The sequence below is a fragment of the Schistocerca nitens genome, chromosome 2 (assembly GCF_023898315.1).
Source record: "Schistocerca nitens isolate TAMUIC-IGC-003100 chromosome 2, iqSchNite1.1, whole genome shotgun sequence".
In the NCBI taxonomy this organism is placed as follows: Eukaryota; Metazoa; Arthropoda; class Insecta; order Orthoptera; family Acrididae; genus Schistocerca; species Schistocerca nitens.
Genome location: NC_064615.1, coordinates 384,078,836 through 384,101,216, shown reverse-complemented (window position 1 = coordinate 384,101,216; position 22,381 = coordinate 384,078,836). Strand labels below are relative to the sequence as shown.

Sequence of the window (22,381 nt, the reverse complement as noted above, 5' to 3'; positions counted from 1 at the left end):
GCCATGTGAAATAATGTTTGTGCTTATCCATTACGGATATTTTAGAACCGTTACTGTATGTTGAATTTAAATAAGTTGTACGAAACTGCAACCAGTCACTTTTTTGAATAATTATGTTCTATTCCATGAACCGGTTGTCGAACCTTTTCAGGTTCATCTTCACATGGTTTCAGGAAGTTACATCATTATTGCTAGCATAATGCTGGGTGCTGGCTCTATGACAAAAAGATGGAACACACTTGAATGTATCACCATGACTATAGCTTATCTGTCGATATGGATGTAAATTTAGTTTTTTACTTACTGCGACAGTATAGGCGGCTTTTCTTGGTTAGTGTCCATCTTTCTGCCTCCATTATGATGTCCAGTTGTTATATCACTACACACACTTCCACGCAAACTTTATTAATTTACACTCTGACAGCGAAACTTTTCCAGCATACAGCATGCACTTTACAACTGTTGCTTGTAACAAAGATCTTGACAGAAAGATGTGGCATAGGCCTACTTTGCACAGAGATGTAATTTGTTCTTCTTTACATGTATTAAAGTCGATATAAGGGTAAATATTTTAATCAGTACTTTTATACATATTACTTCTAGCTGGAACAAACAGCAGCTGCCTTTACCAATATTCCAGATCACTTTAATGTTGGAATAAAAATAAGTTAACAGTTAAAGAACTTTTGTTCATGGTATTTTAAATATAAAGTGTACAGCCTACCATACAAACAGCTTTAGTCCATTACAATCACTATAACTTTTATACATATACCTTTAGCTGAAATAAACAGAATCTACTCTTGCTAATACCCCAGACCATGTTAACATAATGACAGAAATGAGTCAAAAGTTCATCTGAAGGTTTGTTATTAATTTAAATTTAAATATAAAGGTTCTAGTCTAACAGATAGCTGCATCTCACTGCAGATACAATAACTCTGTATCATTGATTCCTGGGTATTCATGTTAATGCCAATCACGTTTAAAAAAATGCTAAAAACTGCCTGTATTATATGTAATATACAAATAGAAATAAGATATCAGATCACCTGAAGTTTGTTCTTGTAGTAATTTATTTATTTATTTTATTTTGTAATCTCATGTTATCGCCAGTCTGATTAAAATATTTGCCCTTATATCAACTTTAATACATGTAAAGAACAAGACATCTCTGTGCAAAGTAGGCCTATGCCCTATCTTTCTGTCAAGATCTTTGTTACAAGCAACAGTTGTAAAGCACATGCTGGATGCTAGAAAAGTCTCTCTGTCAGAGTGTAAATTAATATAATTTGCATGGAAGTGTGTGTAGTGATATAACAACTGGACATCAAAATGGAGGCAGAAAGATGGACACTAACCAAGAAAAGCCGCCTATACTGCCACACTAAGTAAAAAACTAAATTTACATCCATATCGACAGATAAGCTAAAGTCATGGTGATATATTAAAGTGTGTTCCATCTTTTTATCATAGAGCCAGCACCCAGCATTATGCTAGCAATAATGATGTAACTTCCTGAAACTATCTGAAGATGAACCTGAAAAGGTTCGAAAACCGGTTCATGGAATAGAACATAATTATTCAAAAAAGTGACTGGTTGCAGTTTTGTATAACTTATTTACAGAAATATAAGATGATAAAATGGAAGAAATTAAATTGCAGCCAATACATAAAAATGGTAAAAATCACATGGACAGAAATATTAAATGATTGGAAGAAAAATTAAAGCAAATGAAAAACTTAATAAGATGGTTAAATTGACTTGACAAACATTTATAAATGGAAAAAATTACATTTAAACCAAGTAATTGAACAAAAATACTGACCAGAGTTATTTAAAAATAAAAAAAAATTCATAGCACTTGACAGGATTCAAACCCACAGCTGGCTCCATATACCTTAACCATTACACTATGCCGCCACTCTGCATGATACTAATATTTTTAAAGTTCTAGTCATCATGTGACATTCGTAATTTCTTTTTATCAATCACTTGCAAATGAGGGTACACTTTCAGGAGTGGCTGTAGAGTGTGATAGCTGGGACTCTACTTGCAACACCGTTTAGGCGGTTCAAAAAAGTTGATCCCACCTTTGGGTACTTTTCATATCAACTCTGTAAGGTATCCCAGTTGAGCAGAATTTAATCTAGTATAAATTGTAAAATGGTTAAATTATTTCAGCTCATCACATACGTGTAAAATGCCAAGAGTTGACTGCCCTGGAATTTTCTCTAAGTGCAGTGATTAGTCTTGCGAAATATGCTATGTATTGTAATACAACACTGTTGCTGAAATTGGCAAGTCTCCGTAACTGTGCGGCCAACGTGCCACACAAACTGAAGTTGTATTTTCCACACACAAAATCATAATTAAAGCCAGCTCATTCATACGTGAGCACCATGTTTGATATATCCTCTTGATTAACTAAGCTGAGTTTTATAATGTTGTCCTATGCATTGGGAATACAAACCCTACAAAATGCTGCAGTATTCATTAGTTTGTATGGATTCATTATAAGTGAAAATTATTAATTAATCCTAATAAGTAGTTTTCCATTTAAAACTGCTGTGTAAATAATTGTACAATGCTAGACTGCAACTCAACTGGTAGCACTTGTCAGTGACCAACAGTCGACACAATGTTTTTCCGTGTAGCTGTTTTTATTTAGTCACTGTTAATTTCACAGTTCTTGCACTAATTTTTAATTGACTTTAAGTATCTGTAATTCTTAAACTAAAAGACATCCAAACTTGATCAATGCGTCGGAAATTTAGTTTCACAACACCTTTTTTCAAACGCTTCCATGTCCAGAACTTCTGCAGAGCCACATGTGCACAGTCATCAATCTTTTAATACTGCTTTACAATCAGAGTGCAATCCTGCATTGAGACAGTTATGGTGAACATCGCAGACGGGAAAGGAGGAAAAGCCGTGTACCCGACATGATTATACCAACTTCAGTGGGTCATGCACATATGCACATGACACCTTTTTTCATTTACGTATTCTGACACATACAGCGCCATCTATTGATCAATTTTCATACTTTTTTTCCCTTCTTCTTCTTCTTCTTCTTCTTCTTCTTCTGTATGTTTTCTTCCTCCTCCAACAATATTCCATTGCAATTTGACATCATTCTGACCAGTGGTGTTATTTCTACAGTGTTTTGAAAGTTTAATTATAATAACCCTGTACATATTACAAAGTATTGTGTGTCGGTGTCGAGAGATTGATTGCTGCATCACCACCAAATTGTATCTGGTAATAAATGACATGTGGTTGGGCCAGTCAGTACAAGAGTTCCAATCATCACATATAGGCGAGAATAGAAAAAAAGAAGGGGAGAGCCCAATAATCAAATCAATTAAAAATGTAACACTTGCGGGGGGGGGGGGATTGAAGTAAACAGAAGTAGAGAACAAACACAGTACTCACACTGTCCACCACTGGGCAGAAGCATGGTAGGAACGTCAACCACTACTTTGTGGAGGGCTACGCCAGAGGTGTGGAAGCACGGTGAGTGTGGGTGCCAACTGTGCAAAGCAAATAAACTGATGTTATCAGCAATAATATAGAAAATCTGGAGTGACTGGTCCAAGCACTTACTATACTACATTTAAGGACATAATAGAATATGAGCAAGTTCTGCTACTCCGATAGGCTAAATAACTTTCAAGCATGGGACAATATCTGCTGTTTTAAGGCGATGGTGCACAGGTAAAATGAATGAACAAGCTATAAAAAGAGTGAGATCAGTGATAAAAATTAATGGTAATATAAACCATGCTAAGTAAATCATCACATGTATGATACATTATTGGTTCAAGTGACAAAAATAAAATAAAATATATAAAAACCATCACAAGTCTAAAATGAAAGCATTGAAACAATGCACAAAAAAGATCAGGTTGGTGCCATACATTATACAAAGGAATAATGATTGGCCTATCTACCATTTTCTAGTTACCTATTGCAGCACATATTTTTTTTCTAATCTGTAGGGTGCAGATTTACTTTTTCTCCCATTCATTTAGTTGCTTCTCTTAGCCGTCCTTTGTGAAATGTATGGGTTCCAACTTGATCATTCTTGTGTGTTATTTTGATGCTTACATTACTACACCCATTTTAGATTGGTGATGTTTTTTTTGTGTATTTTATTTTTATTTTTGTCACTTAGCCCACAATGTATCATGCATGTGATGCTTTACTTAGCGTGGTTTATGTTTCCTGGCAAATTAAAACTGTGTGCCATACCAAGAGTCAACTCAGGGCCTTTGTCTTTCATGGGCAAGTACTCTACCAACTGAGTTAACCAAACATGATCGATGACCTGTTCTTACAGCTCTGCTTGCGCCAGTAAAGCTGTGAGGACAGGTTGTAAGTTGTGCTTGGGTAGCTCATTCAGTAGAGCTCTTGTGCCAGCAAAAGGCAAAGTTCGAGTCTCGGTCCAGCACTCAGTTCTAATTCACCAGGAAGTTTCATATCGATGCACACTCCACTGCAGAATGAAAATTTCTTTCTGATGGTTTATATTACCATTAATTTTTACCACTGTTTTTTATCCTTTGTTCATTCAGTTTACCTGCATACCATTGCCTTGTTGCCTAAAAAGTCACAAATTGTTACGCACTTGAGAGTTATTTTGCCTATCAGTGTACCAAAGCTCGTTCATATTCTATTATGTCATTAAATGAAATATTGGAAGCACTCTAACTAATCAGTCCTTTTTTTTTTATATATCATCACTGATAATGTCGCTTTAATTGCTTGTACACAGTTGGTGCCTGTGAGGCACTGTGTTTCCAGACCTCCGGCATGGCCCTCTACACAATAGTGGTTGGTGTTCCTAACATACTGCTGTCCGGCGGCGGACAGAGTGAGTACTGTGTTTGTTCTCTTCTTCTGTTTACTTTGCCCCACGCGTCCAGATGTTACATTTTTAGATCAGTTTGATTATTGGGCCTTCCCTTTTTTCTAGTTCTGCCCGCATGTAATGATTGGAACTCTTGTACTGATTGACTCAACCGCATGTTATGTATTACTATATACAATAAGTAAGTCACCTTGTTTCAGCTGTCTGCTCTTTTGGTTTTTACTCATACTTTCCATTATATTCCTCCTCTCTTATGTTACAGTTTCATACACTTGAAGATGGGATTTTAAAATCTTAGAACCAGTCTTGTTTTGGATAAATATTAGTACAACTGAAGAGGATCCACTTAATTAATTGTGAAAGTCAACTTGTCGTACTAGTCAGGAGTTAAACTGCCTACAGCAACAAAACTTGGTGTGTTTTAAGATGTCAGTTGGTTGTGAAGCTGTACAAGTTACGCAAACATTTGACATTTTCTGACGAGCTTCGAATGCTATTGACAATGATAACACTTTGCACAGCGCATCGTACTCAGTGATGAAGGAGCTTTCCACCTTAGTGGAAAGTAAACAAACACAATATTCAAATTTGTGGCATACATAACCCACCCGCACACACTGAATATGCACAAGAATCGTCCAGAATCAAAGTGTTTTTTGCAATGTTCCACTCATTTGTTTAGGGACCATTCTTCTTTGATGGAAACATGGGTAACAGTCAGCAGTATTGTGCTGTGTACAAAGCTGGTTGTTTCCGAGGCTGAACGAGGAGTACTTTATATTTCAACAAGACTGGACACCCCCTCACTGGAGACGACAAGTGTGTAAATATCTGAATGAAACTCAACTGAGCTATTGGATTGATCACCAAACAACCAGGAACTCTTCTCAGCTGGTCTCCATGGTCACCAGATTTGACACCCTGTGACTTCTTCCTGTGGGGTTTCACTAAGGACAACATTTACCACAGAACCTAGAAGAGGTGACGAACTGGATTAATAACGCTGTAACATTGCTGGTGATGGACATGCTTGCCCGAGTATGGGAGGAATTTGAGTATTGATGCTGGTGGATGACGTATTAAATATCTGTATCTAAATTTGAGAGATTCATAAATACGTATCCCAAGTTTCACCGTTTTCTGTCTTACACGTTTAATAAATGTGTGTTCAAAATATTTATATTCTTTTTGAAACACCCTATATATTAAAAACATTAGAGTGTCTGTTACACCTCCTTAGGATATGGTCAATGTTACCTTCATTTTTGTGAAACACTCCATCTGGTATAACACACTTTTGAAGATGCACTTTTTGATGTTATCTTTGACATTAGTCAATGATGTAATACAGTGTCAAATGCCTTTCAGAAAGAAGAAATCTGCCTATTAACCAGCACCTATTGTTTGCATGATGTCTTGTATGAATAAAACAACCTTGTTTCACACTAGTTGTTTTTCCATAATCCATTCTGACTCTTTGAAAGAAGCTTGTTTTCTTCCAGGAACATAACAGTCTTTGAGTTAAGAATGTGCTCTAGAACCCTGCAACAAACACACATTACCTTCATTGTCACCAGCATTGCCAACTTCCACAACACCAACATTCCTTGATGCCAAAGACTTCTGATGTTATCCATTTAAGACAGTCTTGTTCTCTACTTCATTTCCCCTTAATCTAACTGTTTCACAGTTAACATAACAAACAGATCATGGCAGTTAGACTGATCTCTATTAAAGTCAGTATTTTCAACGTTTGTTTATAAAAGTTTTTCTGGAATACTTGAACCCTACAGCTCATCTTCAGGTTCTGAAATAGTGACACTATTTGTGACACTACTTTCACTAGTCACATCCACAGCAAGGATGAAATTGCAGAACTCACTATAAAACTTAAATTCATTCTCACTGATCACATTCACCAGGTGCTTCACTAGGGCTCATTTTGTTTGCCTTTTAGACACTTCCTCCTCTGCAGCCTTACTTGTCAGGACAAATATACTGTTGACTGTTTGAATACTAGTTTTCTTTATAAGTACCAAGTCAATCTAATCATTGCCTTCACTTCTCACAATTATGCCACTGTCATATCAATGTATTTGATACTGAGAGAGAAATGACGTAAGATGATTGTATAATTATTTTGTAATTAGTAATTGATCACCTTATTATATTGTTATGAACACATGTATTTGTGAATATTTCTCCTCTTCCTGATAAAGAGAATGATTTTCAGTTATCGAAAAAGGGAAGCCATAATGTCTTTTAACTGTAAAGCTATTTCCCTTGTCTTTTCCACTTTTGGAACACCTTTTCTTTGGGAGAAATTCACACTAGGCTCGTCCAACAGATACCATCATTATAGGTTTTACCGTTGGCCTTGTCTTTCCCAGTTTTTGGTATGTCTTTTCTTTGGAAGAAGTGTGCAGCTAATGGGCAACAGTGGACAGAGTAGCTAACAAGCAGTGCATGAGTAAGGTTCACATAATAGTCTGCTCTCCAAATTTGGATATTTTGTGCTTGTAATGTTTCAGTTTGTGGAGGAAGACAATGATTAGCACTTTGCAGTAAAAGTCATCTCATGTAAATTATGGCCATGTGTGCAAGATATTTGCATGCAAAATTCAGCGCTGCAAGAATTAGGCCTTGATTACATCAAGAATTCAGTTTACTTTGTTTCTCATGATGAAAGCAAATGCAACCACATGATAATAATAACTAACTACATTTTATTTGAAAAATTTCATGATGTTAATTGCTAAAAAGATAGAAGCTGAATTCTTGTGAGAGTTTGATTCTGGTGCTAAAAATAAAAGTTGCATTTATTCAAAGACAAATTTATTAATTATTTCAAGTTCAGTGAACAGAACTATTTTCAAAATTTATCCCTCGAGGACTGGTGATCAATTTTAGGAGGCAGAATTATTTATTTTCAGAAGGAAAATGCTCGAGGTGAGTTTGGACAGGTTCCTGGCCAAGGTGTAAATACAGGCACTTTGTTTTAGTGGTAAATTTCAATTATCAAATTCATAACTAAGGTAAGAGTGAACTGAAGTGCTAAATGTTGTTCCTAGAGAAAACAAGCCCCTCCTCCTCGTCCCCTGTGAAAATGGGGATATAAAGAGAGCAATTCCTGTGAGTGTGGTACAATAAAAGATCTTCAACATCTAATGATATGCCCAAAAATAGGCAAAACTTGTGCAGTGGCAGACCTTATCATAGTAAATGACAAAGGCATTCATGTGGATGCTTAATGAAAGTATGCAGTATAGGTGGTGATGCATTCACAATAAATAAATAAATTTATTAATCAGATGTGACAAATCTCGTACTCAGTAAAGGTAGTCTAACAGTCACCCTCACTTCTTGTGCCGGTCACTACTATCACCATTGTTACACAACAGCTACACAAAGTTAAAAAGATACTTAAGTATACATATTATATCTTTAATTCAATTGTACCACCTGAGTCTTATCGAATGGCTGTCAGTTTAAGTTTGATAGAGCTTCCAAAAGCCGTTCTACTTCTATTCTCAAGAAATATCTGTTTTATATTCACTTTTGGTGGTGATAATATTTCTCTCACTACTTGTTCACAGTGTACTGTTTGTATTTCATCCTTGAAAGAAAACACTTGTTAATGATGTACCACACATTTGATACAAAGCTGTCCTGCAGTGTAGTATGAAAGGATTATTAACGAATTTCAGTTTATGCATGAAAATATTTTTCTCTGTTACAGGCATTTGAAAACATAAAAAGGATACAGCTTGAACGATATAACAAAGCAAATGAGCTTGAAAAGTCAAAAATTGAAACTAATCCACAAAAAATTTTCCATAAAGCTATTGCTAATTCAAGACCTGTGCTGCATGTTGCACCAATAAAACGAGGTGGTGCAACTTATCAAGTAAGTTAACTTATCAACTATCAAGTAAGTTAACTTATCAACTATCAAGTAAGTTAACTTATGTTAAAACCGAATATCTTCAGCCAAGCTCTCTTTTACAATTCAGTCATAATATCCACCACACTTAATGCTGTAAAAAGTCAAGTAGGAAAAAAGCATGGTGCAAGGCTATGTATGTTATTATTTTAGGCTTAGTCACCTCAAGAGCAACAATACTGCATTCTTCAGAACTTCACTGAGTTATTTAGATTGTCTTTCCTGAATTTTATTCACTCATTTAAGACCAATACCATCATGAAGTAAAGGCATATTTCTTTATTAAAATGGTAATGCCACTGACATACTTTATTGAAAAAATCGCGAAGTGAACTGTTTGATAATCTATAACTAACAAAATTGTATCGTTATAGATCCCACTGATGATGCCTTAGAACAGGAGAAGGCGAAACGCGTATGGGATAAATAAAGTAACTAGCAGCGGGAAAAGGCAGTTTTATTTACAAAACAAATACTTTATTAATCCATTAAATTACGGGCATGCAGCCGCGCAAATAAAATTTCTTCTACTGATATTTCGGCCACGTATCATCCGGCCATCATTAATCCATTAAATTACGGGCATGCAGCCGCGCAAATAAAATTTCTTCTACTGATATTTCGGCCACGTATCATCCGGCCATCCTCAGAGCGAGTCACAAGACAGTCTTGTGACTCACTCTGAGGATGGCTGATACGCGGCCGAAATATCAGTAGAGGAAATTTTATTTGCGCGCCTGCATGCCCGAAATTTAATGAATTATTCATTACGCCGCGAGAAGTTGAAACTGCACAAATACTTTATTGTTTATTTGAAGATCTACACTAAACTGGTATAAGGTCTATGGCATTGGGTATCATTTTGTGAAAATATCCAAGAATGTATTTGGATTAAGATTTTGTGAAGAATGGAAAGAACAGCGTAACTTTAGTTTAAATGCTGTAGATCAGTTATTTTCAGTACTAGTTTTAAAGCTTAGTTCTCTGTGGTTGTATTTCAGGAATAGGCCCTTAGTTTTTTAATCATTTGAACAACTCAGTTTAATACTTTTGTATAAGATCCAGAAATACAATCTTCACTAAATGACATGCAGTTTCCACTGCTAAAATATATGACAAACTATTTCATTGGATACCTTAATATATGTGAAATAATGTAAGTTTTTTGTGACTGTTTTAGCTGTGTGCAGAATTTAAACAGTTTGTGAAGACTAGGAATACTAAATCAGATGTCCCTTGAAAGAAATAAATGCTATAAAGTAGAATTGCAACGAAGAAGTACATGTTCTGAGTATGTTCTTTCTGAAATCTTTATTGATGTTAACAAAATTCTCATTTGACAGGCTATGCAATCACTAAATGTGCGAAATGGTACAATAGTTTGAGCGTTTGGCTCGTATGTGGAAGTGTGTGGTTCAAATGCCATTTTTCAAGGAATTTGTTGAAAGTAAATGTCAGAGTGGTTCATAGAACAAAGACATGAGAAGTTCTTCCCTTGTCTTCTCTTTTCAGTACTGTGCTCATCTGTAATGATTTTGAAGTATTTGAGATGTAAAGCAATACTCACTCTTCCTCAGTTCCTCCTCCTGCTCCTCATCCTCACACACTTGTTCTAATATGAAATGATCATATATGTAAGCATGAGACAGCCACTGTGTTACACTCTTGCAGGATTTGTACAGTCTTTTATTGCCCTTGGAGGTGGATATTCGAGTTATGAAATGTTATTGTACCTGGATACTACAAAGATATTTTATGATTGCAGGCAACATTTTTTTGTGTGATCTTTATAGTTTTCCTCATACATTATATGCTTACCATAAACAAAAGTGCATGTTTTGCGTAATTCCCTCTTTATAAATTTATAATTCTGGTCTTCATAGCCACAATGATCAGCAATCAGCCATCATTCTGTTAATTGATTGGATCCATGTAAGATTCTGTACTGACTATACTTCTTAATTCTTGTGATTTACTGCCCAGGTCTTATGGAGAAACTCGTCCATAGTGCATTAGAGAGAGAGAGAGAGAGAGAGAGAGAGAGAGAGAGAGAGAGTTAATAATGAACTGTTTACATTAATCTACAAGAATAGCATTAGTGCTGACAACTGAAATTGTTGATGTGCATCATTGACTTCCATTAACTGAGACTTCCTGGCAGATTAAAACAGTGCTAGACTGAGACTACAATCCAGAACTTTGCCTTTCACAGGCAGTCACTTACCGACTAAGCTGTCTTTAAAAAATTGGTGTGTGAGTAGAGTAGTGGTATTGAGGAAAGTGATGTGGAGAGGGGAAAGGGGAGGGGAGCCCTGATGTGGACTGGGTAGGTCGAGAGCATTATTTATGTAAAACACAGTACCTTCCCTCAAGCTTTACTTCTGCCACTGTTCCACTATATTTTGTGTCGCAGTAACTATAATTATCTGCCTTGGATAGAGCAGACAACATCGTAGAAGAAAGAATTAGTTTTGGAGATACAAGTCACACACAACTTCGCACATTATTCTAAGCGCTTTTACATATGGGCATTATTCTAAGCACTTTTACATATGGTAAATGAGCAACAGCTGTATTCCTTAGTTTTGTATAACATTTAAACAGTGTGAAATAATAAAGAACATAAAATGATGTCATACTTGTATTCCTGCTTGACTTATAGATCCTTTGAGATATCATGTTGGTTGGATGTGTGTCACCGCAAAACTAAATCTATATATTGTATTTTACAGATATAAGAGGCTACAGTCTGTAACATGCACCTTACTTTGCTTCTTGCTTCTTGTTCTTCCTCTTCATTGTCATCATTGTCCTCTATGCCATTATTTCCAGTTTGTAACCTGCATCATATGAATACCTTTTATTTTTTTTCCATTATGAAACTAGTTACTAACAAAAATATTGTATTTTTACTGATAACACAAACCACTTTCAATTCAAGTTTTCTGGCACCATAGAATGCAGTGACGCATCATAGGCTAGACAGTGTTCTGGGTTTGTGATGGCATGGCAGGAGGGAGACAATGTTAGCAAGCTTGTGAATCCCTGCAATTATGTTCATCACATTGGTGCACTGCTGCTGCCAGTTGAATCCAGTGTTGCCAGATAGAGATAGGTTTCCTGTGACATCGAAGGTGCGCCCAATTTTAAGACTGGCGGGAATTTTAAATCAAACGCTGGACATTTTTATATTAATCCAAATATAAGACCTGTCTGAATTTTGGAGGCAATTTTTCGTAGAAAAAGTGCATCTTATAATCTGTAAAATAAGGTACATACTCTGCAAACCACTGTGAACTGTGTGGCTGACAGTACTTAAGATTGTATCATGCATTAAGGTTTCTTCCCATTTGGTTCGCATATGTAGCAAAGTAAGAATGACAGCTTCAGTGCTAGTGTGGACATTGTAATTAGTGTAGTTTTGGCTTTGTGGCCCCTACTGGAGCAATACATAGGGGCTTTAGTATATTTCTGGATTCTTGAAATTTTGTAAATAGGCTTTCATGGGATAATTGGCTTCTATTTTCAAGTGTATTCCAATTCAAGTTTTTTCAGCATTTTCATGATGCTCTCCCTTGAGTATAACAAACCTGTGACTCTTCATGCTGCCCTTCTTTGAATACATTCAGTATCACCTGTTAGTACTATTTGATATAGGTCCCACATACTTGACCAACATTCTAGAAAGGACCACATGAGTGTTTTGTATACTGTCTCCTTTCTAAACTGACATTATTTTCTCAGTAACCCACCAATTAACTAAACTCTTCCATCTAGTTTACCTATGTTTGAGTCACATGATAGTTCCAGTTCACTTGCCCACAAATTGTTACTGCTTAGATATATGTATGAGGTGACTGATTCCAGTTGTGACCGATATTTTAGTCATGGGATACAACTTTTCTGCATTTTCTGAAGATGCACAATTTTATTGCGCTGTGCATTTAAAGCAAGTTTCCAGTCTTTGCGCCATTTTGAAATCTTATCAAAATCTGCTTGTGTATTTTTGCAGACTTTTTCCTTCATACACAGTACACATAATTACATCATCTCCGGAAAGTCTGGGGTTACAGTTATTGTTGCCTGCCAGTTAATTAATGTGCAACAATAGCGATTTAGCCTGGCTTCGCTTGGGTAGCATTAACAAGGAACCTCTCAAGTGCAAGGCTGCACGTTCAGTATTTAGTAAGGCTCATTTGAAAGTGTTGTGTTAACAATTATGACAGGAAAAACATTAGCTGCTAATGACTCAACATGTGCATCAGGATGGTGACAGAAAATGAGTGTGCAGTAGTGGCAGAGATCAACCTTCTACGGGAAGTACGTATTACACTTTGCAAAATGGACATTGTCGACATTCAAGAAATGTTCAAAACAAACCATTAGATTGCACCATGAACACCAAATGAAAAATGGCATGCCATGGTGATCACAGGGGTTTGCACCATCAAGATTGTAGGTGAACTCTGTGGAGTTGCAAACTGAGCAGGACTTTCAGCTAAGCATCCACTCTTAAGGAATGCATATAGAATCATATTGGTGAAATGAGGTGATGAGAACTGATGGAATGTGATGCCACACAACCGAATGTGAAACAGTCTGTCATGGTGCTTATCGTGAAACTGGCTATCCTTTAAGGCATAGCTGCAGATAGTGCAATAATCTTGTCCAGTGGTTCTAGGTGATATGAGTTGCAATATCACACACTTTTCAGGAGGGATAGTTTGCTCTAAAGGAGAATGATATTTATATGCAGACCAGGAATCAAGCAAAAGCAAGCTATTTTGACCAGCTATTGGCCAAAAGCAGTGCTCATACCATAGTTGTAGTTCTCTTAAGCCCATTTTCCTGCCTCTTTCTTGCTGTGACATAAATATTGCCCACTGCTCTTGCAAGATCGTGCACAAGGGGAAAGAATCGTAGGGGGCAAAGCATCTCCAACTTCTCACAACACAATAAGTAACTTTCCATCCAATGTAACCTGCAGATTAACAGACAGCATAATTGTATACAAATGCATTGAGGTGTTGATGTTAATTGATCTTGATACAACTCTCTTGGTATCTCTAATTTCCAGGGTTCCTTTCATATGCATTTCCTCTTCAAATCCCAATTGGTCAGATTTGAAAACAAATTCCTTTCTGAATGATGAGATAAGTTTGTTGATTTCATCTACAAATTTGCAGGCCGATTCTGCTGTTTGTTGTGCATCATCAAGTTGATGCTTTGTTTGTAATTTCGTTATCTTACATCTTCCAATTCTGTAGCCTTTTTGAACTTGTGCAACCATCCACTGCTACCCTTCAAGTCACTGCAGTCTGTCTCACGTGCAGTTTGAAATGCAAAATGTAATAGGTCACATGATGCACAACCTGTAAATTGTATTGAGCATGCTTGAAATGCGCAAATGCCAGTTTTTGTAACAAGTGCGCCTTGTCCTCCATTGAATATCTGTAAGTTTTTCTTATGCACTAGATGGTCATATTCTTGTAGGTTTCAAATATGCAGATGTGTGTGAATTCTGAAGGGACCAAACTGATGAGGTCATCCGTCCCTAGACTTACACACTACTTAAACTAACTTAAAGTAACTTAAGCTAAGAATAACACACACACACACACACACACACACACACACACACACACACACACACATCCCCAAGGCAGGACTCGAACCTTCGGCAGGAGGAGCTGCGCAATCCGTGACATGGCGCCTCAAACCGTGCGGCCACCATGCATGGCTTGTAGGTTTATTCGAAGTCTGTTTATAATTTTTTTTAATATGTTGTGGATGATCTTCAATGTACATAGTTACGTTTCACTGGAGACAGGATTTATCTCTCCCTATGCGACAAGCATGATGAACTGCATGCCTCAACACCTGTTTCAGTATCACTTTCACTTGTTAAGCATGTATCATCGTTGTACTCCTCATGTACATTGTCCGCACTGTCAAGCGTTTATGAGACCACACATTCCACCGACTCATCTCGCAGAAATGCTAATATTTCATCAGCTAGTTCTTTCTCTATGAAATTCCTTGGGTTCCTTTGTGATGAAATGTCAACTTTGGAAACTGTTGTAGATATAATGCATTGTTTGCTTTGTTTATTATTTCTATTGCTGTGCTTTGTATCAACACCACTAGCACTGAAGCACTGTTGTGAATTACATGTCAACTAAGCAGTTCAACTACACACCATAGCCTCATGCTGTGCTCACCATTGGGCACCTCCAGTCCCGCCCCCTGTTGCCACTAAATATAGCAGCCAATATTGTGGTTGCAGGGTAGACATTATGTGGAGCATTGATTGCCGTAAACATCATTGGCCTTTTGCAACCTCGCACTCAAGGGGTTCTTTGTGTCTACAATCAGACGACTTCTGCCTGACACAGCGCTAATAAAATAAATACACAAACCATCCCCGTGAATCGTTCTATCTGTTAATGAAAACCATATCTAGATCCCTGCAGTAGTTCCTGACATTAGTCTTCACATTGACATCAATGAAACTTGCATAGATAGATATGTGTGGATTCTGATCTCTGATTCTCTGGAACTGTGCTGGCTGTTTACTTTACTGCTTTTCTCTCATTGGCACTCGATGTCACTCCAGATACCCATTACATGGAATGGATAACAAAATATATATCTTACACACACTCATCATTACTACACTTATTAATTATATACATAACCTTGCTCGTTAATCAGTCCATCTATTTGTGAGGACCACATTAAAATCCCAACAGTAGTTCCTGAGATTAACCTTCTCATACAAAGAAACACTGGTGGGGGTGGACTTTATTTTAGTATTCCATACAATGAACAGCAAGTCTTTCATACACTTCCCTGGTGCAGATCTGTTGATAACTCTCTATGCAAGATAACATGCTGTAGCCTCACTACCAAGAAATCCTCTGTCTAGTTGCAAATTTCATTTGCTAGCCCATATGATAGTATTTTTGTTAATCAATTTTGGTGTGCTACTGAATCAGGTGCTTTTTGTAAGTCAATAAATACTGCACCCACCTGATAGCCTTGACCCATAGCTTCTGAGATATCATGTGAGAAAAGCTCAAGTTGGATTTTGCATGACCGATGTTTTCAAAACCCATGCTGGTTGGTGTGGAGATCATTGTTTTTGAGATATCTCAGTATGCTTGAGCTTAGAATATGTTCTAAGATTTTATAATAGATTGATGTCAGTGAAATTCGAAATTAAGTTTTGTAGATCACTTGTGTTACTCTTGTTGCAGACAGGTGTGACAAATTCTTTCTTCCAAACTCCGGACACCATTTTTTGTTCGAGAGGTCGGTGATATATTATGGTCAAAATGGGAGTTAACTCATCTGCAAATTGTGTAGAGAATCTGATAGAGATTCTGTCGGACTCCAGAATTTTGATCAGTTCAGACTCCAGAACTTTGTTCAGTTTCTGTGATTTCAGGTGCTTGATAATGCCACTGACATTAATATGTACATCACTCACTTTTGCAGTGATGAAGCAATCTAACTAGGGTAGTTCTCTTATATATCCTTTGTTAAAGGCAATTTAAAAATGAAGTTTAGCATTTCTCCTATTGCTTTACTATCCTCAACTTTGATTCCTCTGTCATCTGTGAGTGTCTAGACACTAACTTTGATGCCATTGACTGCCTTTACTTGTAACCAGAATCTTCTAGATTTTCTGTGAGGTCTGTTGCTAAGATTGTACTGCAGTAGTCACTGAAGGCTTCGGGCATTACCCTCTTGACAGCTAAAAGTGTTTTATTCAGCATCTCTATGTATATGCCTTTTTTTTCCATACCTATTATGTATTATGCAATACTCACAGTTTCTCTGTAAGTTTCTTTACAGTGACTGCATATCATGGAATGTAGGTACATATGTATTCAGTGCTTTATCAACTATTCTTTTACACTTTAACCACAATGCCTCTAAATGCTCCTGCTGCAGAGCTACATATTTCAAGTTCCCCCTTATGATGTTAATGCCTATCCAGTGGGCTGCACTTGTAATTTCTACTTGTTTTGGCTGTGTTTTGTTAATAGCCTTTATACCTGTAGTTCCAAGTAGTTTTCCAAGAAGGTAATTACTATTAATTTCCTGGAATTCCTTGACTCATCTGCCACTTACAATTGTGTAATCATCCCAGTCAATTTTTGGATGTTTTAAGTACCCTCCAGTGACAACTGTATGATTGGGAACATATGTATTAGCAAAATGAGGATTAATCTAAAGTTTTCAGTTTCACCTGGAGATTAGTCTGGTGGTTATAAGTGTATGCCCATCCTTTATAATCAGTCAAGCCCAGACTATTTCTCATGCAGCTTCAGTTTGTATCTTGATGGAATTGAGGTTCTTGGCTACTGCAACAGGTATGCCACATACGTTTCCAATTAGTCTATTCTTTCAATATACACTCATACATAGCCAAAAAAATCTCACTTTTTTCAATTTTTGGTTGTATCCAGCTTTCTGTAGCTGGTATTACATGAGCTCCATTGTCCTTTAGGACTGCTTCAAACTGCAAGATCTTGTTGCTAATGCTTTGATAGCATCATCTGTTGGGTGACATTCCTTTGAATGTTACACTAATTCTTCAGCCTCCTACAGCTATCATTATCTGGACTGGGTAGATAGAAACCAGATCTAAAAGAAACTCTTGTGTGCATTCCACAACAGTCAGCTCTCTTGGTCGTAACCTCTGATGTGTAGTGCACCCCTGACCTATTTTATAGGACCCTACAGTTCTCAACAATATGGCACAAGTGCAGGAAGTCACAGTCCAGCATGCCACAGAGCTTCCAGTTTCTGGTTCCATCCTTTTATTCAGCTCACAACTGGTAAACACAATCAGTTCTTGCAAAAATGCTGAAGATTGTGAGCTTCACTGAGATTCATGAGCAAGACTGGTCTTCTTTGCCAGTCACTGGAAGAATGAACCAAGTATGACCTCGGAGCTCAGACAACAGCCATCATTTACTCCAACATTTGTCACAATTTGCAAATTGTTGCACCATGTACCCTCAGTGGCCACCAGAACAGCATCTACTACATGTTACACAAGGTCCGGAGGTGTACACATTGACTGCAAAAGATGATCCTTCCCATTACTTGCTGTTATTTCTCTATGAGGTGTCAAGATGAACTCTTGAATGTTCCGTCTGAACCATGTCGTTTGCCACGGTTCCTGTTTTTCCCTTGGTTTACTCCTGTTTGGAATTTCTGCGCTTTCCTAGAGGGCGTTGCAGAGCCTCTGCTAGCGCGCTCGCTGGAGGGAGGCGCTGTGTGCCATGCTGAGGGCGGATGAGGCAGTTGAGATGAGTGTTTGGCGCTGGACGACCATTCTGCAGTGGGACGCTCAGTCCCTCTATGCAAAGTCTGGATGGGCTCAAAAACCCAGGGCGTGAGGACACAAGAGGCCATAAATCTGTGGACAACGTTTGGTTTCTATTCATGGGCTGGGGGAGCTATGAAGTCCGTCTGCAACTGCCAATAACCTACAGAAGGTGGTGTCGTCACTGAAAATAAGATTTTTCATCTAGTTAGTGCAACAGTCGTCATCTGGCGGGAACAATCTCCCGGTGTTGTGGGAGCTATTAATAACTGCATGGCAACGTTTCTCTGCTTTGAGTTTGTGATCGGAAATTGCCTTGCGTGTGTTACTGCCCCCTTGCATGATCGTGCATTTGAACGCCATGCCGACTTAAGGTGCACGTTGTAAAAAATAATAATAATAATTTGCTGTGGACCTTCTGCAAGCCGTTGTTTTCCCATGGATGGCGTAGGTCACTGTTTGGATAATCACGTTGTTATGGATGTCTGAAATGCAAGATTATGTTAATGTTTGCCAATATCTGAGAATGCAGGCTTTCTCAGTGAATCTCGATGATAAAATCTTCTCAGGTTGACAGCCGAGTCAATGTGTTGTTCTCCAGCAATGTTTCAGCAAGTTTCTTAGTTGCCATCTTCAGGCAAAGATGGCAAGTAAGAAACTTGCTGAAACGTTGCTGGAGAACAACACATTGACTCAGCTGTCAACCTGAGAAGATTTTATCTTTGCCAATATCTGCTGTGTTTCAGTATGTAGTCATATTTAACTTCAGTCATTGTTATTAGGTATATATTCTTGTGTTAAGGAGTTTAGTCCCTGTGGCATTTTTAAGTGCTCTATTTAATTATATTTAAGGTAGTTTCTATTTGGTAATTCGCCTAGCCACGACTGATGTCGGTTGCTCGGTCTGTCTGAAATGTTGGGCTTATTGGGTAGAAACCATTGTTGACTTGCTCTCCTCAGCTCCGAAGTCACGTATTGATACTACGGCGGTAGTTCTGCCGGAATCTCATTTGCATAAGTTATCAATTCTTGTGAGCACAAATGAAGCTACCTTTGCCTGTGTAATTTTCATCTGCTGGCCAGGAAGCTTTGGTTAATGATTAAAATTAACCAACTGGTCTTTGCCCAACCTAGTGGTTCGTGTTAGACGAGTTCCCTTTCCAGTTCGGGTAAATGCTTCCTCCTCCTGTTGGAGCCATCCTCTTTCATGAGCCACGCTGGGGTAAGAGTTGCCCGAGTGTCTATTGCCACTCAGTGTTCCAGGAGAATGAAATAAGAGGTTAATTATCTACTCCACTGTTATGCCCAAGAAAGGTGAATTAGAGTACTTCTGGATAACCTAAGTATTGTACACTATTAAAATGGTTCTCAGTTTGGGGAAATTGCTGTTTGGTAAAATTTAGCCTTTTGTGTCAGTAATCCGGCATATTCCACAATCCAATGTTGTTACAGAACTGAAAGATTTGGTTTTGATACATTTGCTGGGATGTGACTTAATTATTTGCTATTGATGTTAATTGCTTTAAATGAATCTTCTTTAATTTGTGGTTTTAATTCTTAATGAGTGATTGTCCTCAGTGGTGTAACATTTAGTGTACGTCTGATTGTCCCCTATGTTACCTACGGACTTATTCAGAGACCGAAAAGGTGATCCTTGCTCAAGTTTATGGGACTTTATTAACTGTTGAAAAATATGTTTGTTAAAAAGGAATAATTTTAGATTCCTATTGTTTATTAAGTAATTCTCAAGTTATATAGCAAATATTATGAGTGCAAACAGTCTCTCATTGTTACACTTGCTTGTTCTGTGGTTAGCACTGAAGGGTGTGACAATAAACGCAAAATCTAAAGTGAAGTGTTGGGGCAAATTAATCCTTTGCCTTATCATTACCTTTAAAGATAACTGATTGTTTGTCGCTTGTTATTAAAATTGGTTGGGAGAATAGTTTATTGATTGACGCCGTAGAAAGAGTACATCACCGTCTCGTGCTAAATGTGAAAAGCAAAGACCTGTCATTTCCAGAATAAATTACAATCATCTACTTATAAACTGTGCAAACCTGTGTTTAGCATGTAGTAGATGGTGCTCTGTATTAATAGTAGACTTTCTGTATCCAAACCAGTTCACACATAGAACTGGAGATGGTGACCATCTGATGGAGGCAATGGAGCTATTGCATGGGTTGCCTTTACTGCCATCTCTCTAAATCTACCCTACAGGCTTTCCCAATGATAATGTCACCTTTCTTCCAACAATTCCCTTTTTCTTGTCCTAAGCATCCCTCTCACACTTCCCTTTGAACTACAGTAAACTGTTTCAATTCTCTCTGAATTATTTTGTGTTTACTGTTAAGACTAATTGACAAAGACCTCAAATACCAGAGCAGTCCTCTTGTATGGGTTGTACTAGTCTCTTGTCTGTGGTAGTCTGGTAATTTGTTAAGATATAAAGCACTGAAGATAATAAGAACCAAAAAGATGATATGAATTCTCGTGAGAAAATAAACTTCAGGAATTAGAGTGTTATAGAATGTTAGAAATTAGATCTCCTTAAAAAATGAGGACAGTGATTAAAAATGCATATGAACAACCTAAGTAACATGATCTTAATACTTGAATATGTAATGAGCCTATCAGTTGTGCTACTCTAACAAAGAGGCCGTAGAGGCAGACTGGCCCTCTTCAGTTTTCTTCATATTTGTAAGATTTAAAGGTCAGCGCAAATACATAAATTTCTTAGGGTAGTGTGAAGCAGTTCTGGGGAGAGGGACGGGGAAAAAAAGCGCATACACAACTCGAAAAAATTTCTTTCGAAGGTAAGATTTCTAAGCGCTGTTCAGTACAAAACAATTGTTAATAATTAAGTCATCAGTAGCTCAGACTGTAATATACAAGTCTGGTAATTGTGTAGTTGCTGGTTCGAAATTTGCTAGTTGCAATTTTTTTGTTGTTATGTTATTATTTAAATGTCATATTTACTAACAAATAGAAATCTTAACTAACAAATATTCAATCATAGTTTTTTTAATAAAAAGAACATCTTTTTATTTTTAATTACTGCTTGAATGAAGATAAATTAAAGTTTGGTACAGATATGCTAACTGCCTTATTGTTAAATGAAAACAAATATGTACTTCAGTAATATTATTCAGTCTCTAGAAATAAAAAAGAACATTCTTTTATATTCAATGTTTTGCACTGGTGTACCACATTTTAATTTATTATGAATACTGCCATTTTCATACTAGTGGTAATTAAAAATAAAAAGATTATTTTTATTAAAAACTGTGGTTGAATATTAACGATTTCACATTTCTATTTGTTAATAAAACTTTTGCTACTAACAAGTTTCAAAAGAGCAAATATACAATTATGCTATGCACTCAACTACCGACTGCCATGTTAATAGTTCGCAGATGTGTTGTACTTAACTGCACTCGAAAATTTTATAATGTTCGAGTTTGGTTTTGAAAATTGCATCAGACTGCTTTACGAAACTGATGTCTGTGCACTAAGTTTCAAATCCTATAAGTATGTAGAAAATTGAAGACACTCAGTGTGTAAGGTCCCTTTGTAAGAATAAAAGATGGAGATTACTATTTTTTTTTTTTTCAAATTGCTTAAGGTACAAGTGGTTTTAAAATATTTTAAAAATGTAATGTTTTGTACAAACGAAAAGTAGACAGTTTAAGTGATGGCTACTTATAAAGCTTCTAGAATGAAAAACATTTTACAAAGTGTTACATATAGTAGAATGTCCAGTTGAAAGTGGTATCATTGATCAAGGGGCAGTTGTAGTAACAATGACAATCAAAGTACATAGGACAACTAAAACATGTAGACAGATTTATATGTTCAGTAAGATAGATAAAGAAGTAGTAGTGTCATATCTCATGAAGAACTTTAAACTTTTGATACATGACAGGAGCATGTAGAAGAACTATACCAGCATAGTTGACAACACAGTGGATGAATTTGTAACCAGTAGAAGGGTTTATGATAGGAAGAATCCTCCATACTATACAGTCACTGTAAAGAAACAGAGACTACACGTTTGGCTATCAAGAGAGCCATGTGTGAAGCCTTCAGCGGCTACCACACCAGAATGCCGTTGAAAGATCTCTTGCAAAATGCAAAGAAATTCTGTGTATATATAAAGGCTATTAGTATCTCCAAAGCTAGTGTCCAGTCACACACAGACGAGACAGGAGTCTTGCC

At 37.0% G+C, this 22,381-nt stretch overlaps 1 protein-coding gene across 2 annotated transcripts in view; it reads left to right on the top strand.

Annotated features, from left to right (window-relative positions):
• The window catches only part of LOC126236234 (28S ribosomal protein S7, mitochondrial), a 71,273-nt gene that overhangs the window by 23,008 nt on the left and 25,884 nt on the right, over positions 1 to 22,381 (top strand). For both annotated transcript variants that reach the window (XM_049945372.1, XM_049945371.1), the window contains exon 4: positions 8,617 to 8,784. In XM_049945372.1, the coding sequence (XP_049801329.1) occupies positions 8,617 to 8,784 (168 nt within the window). The remainder of the gene's footprint in view (positions 1 to 8,616; positions 8,785 to 22,381) is intronic.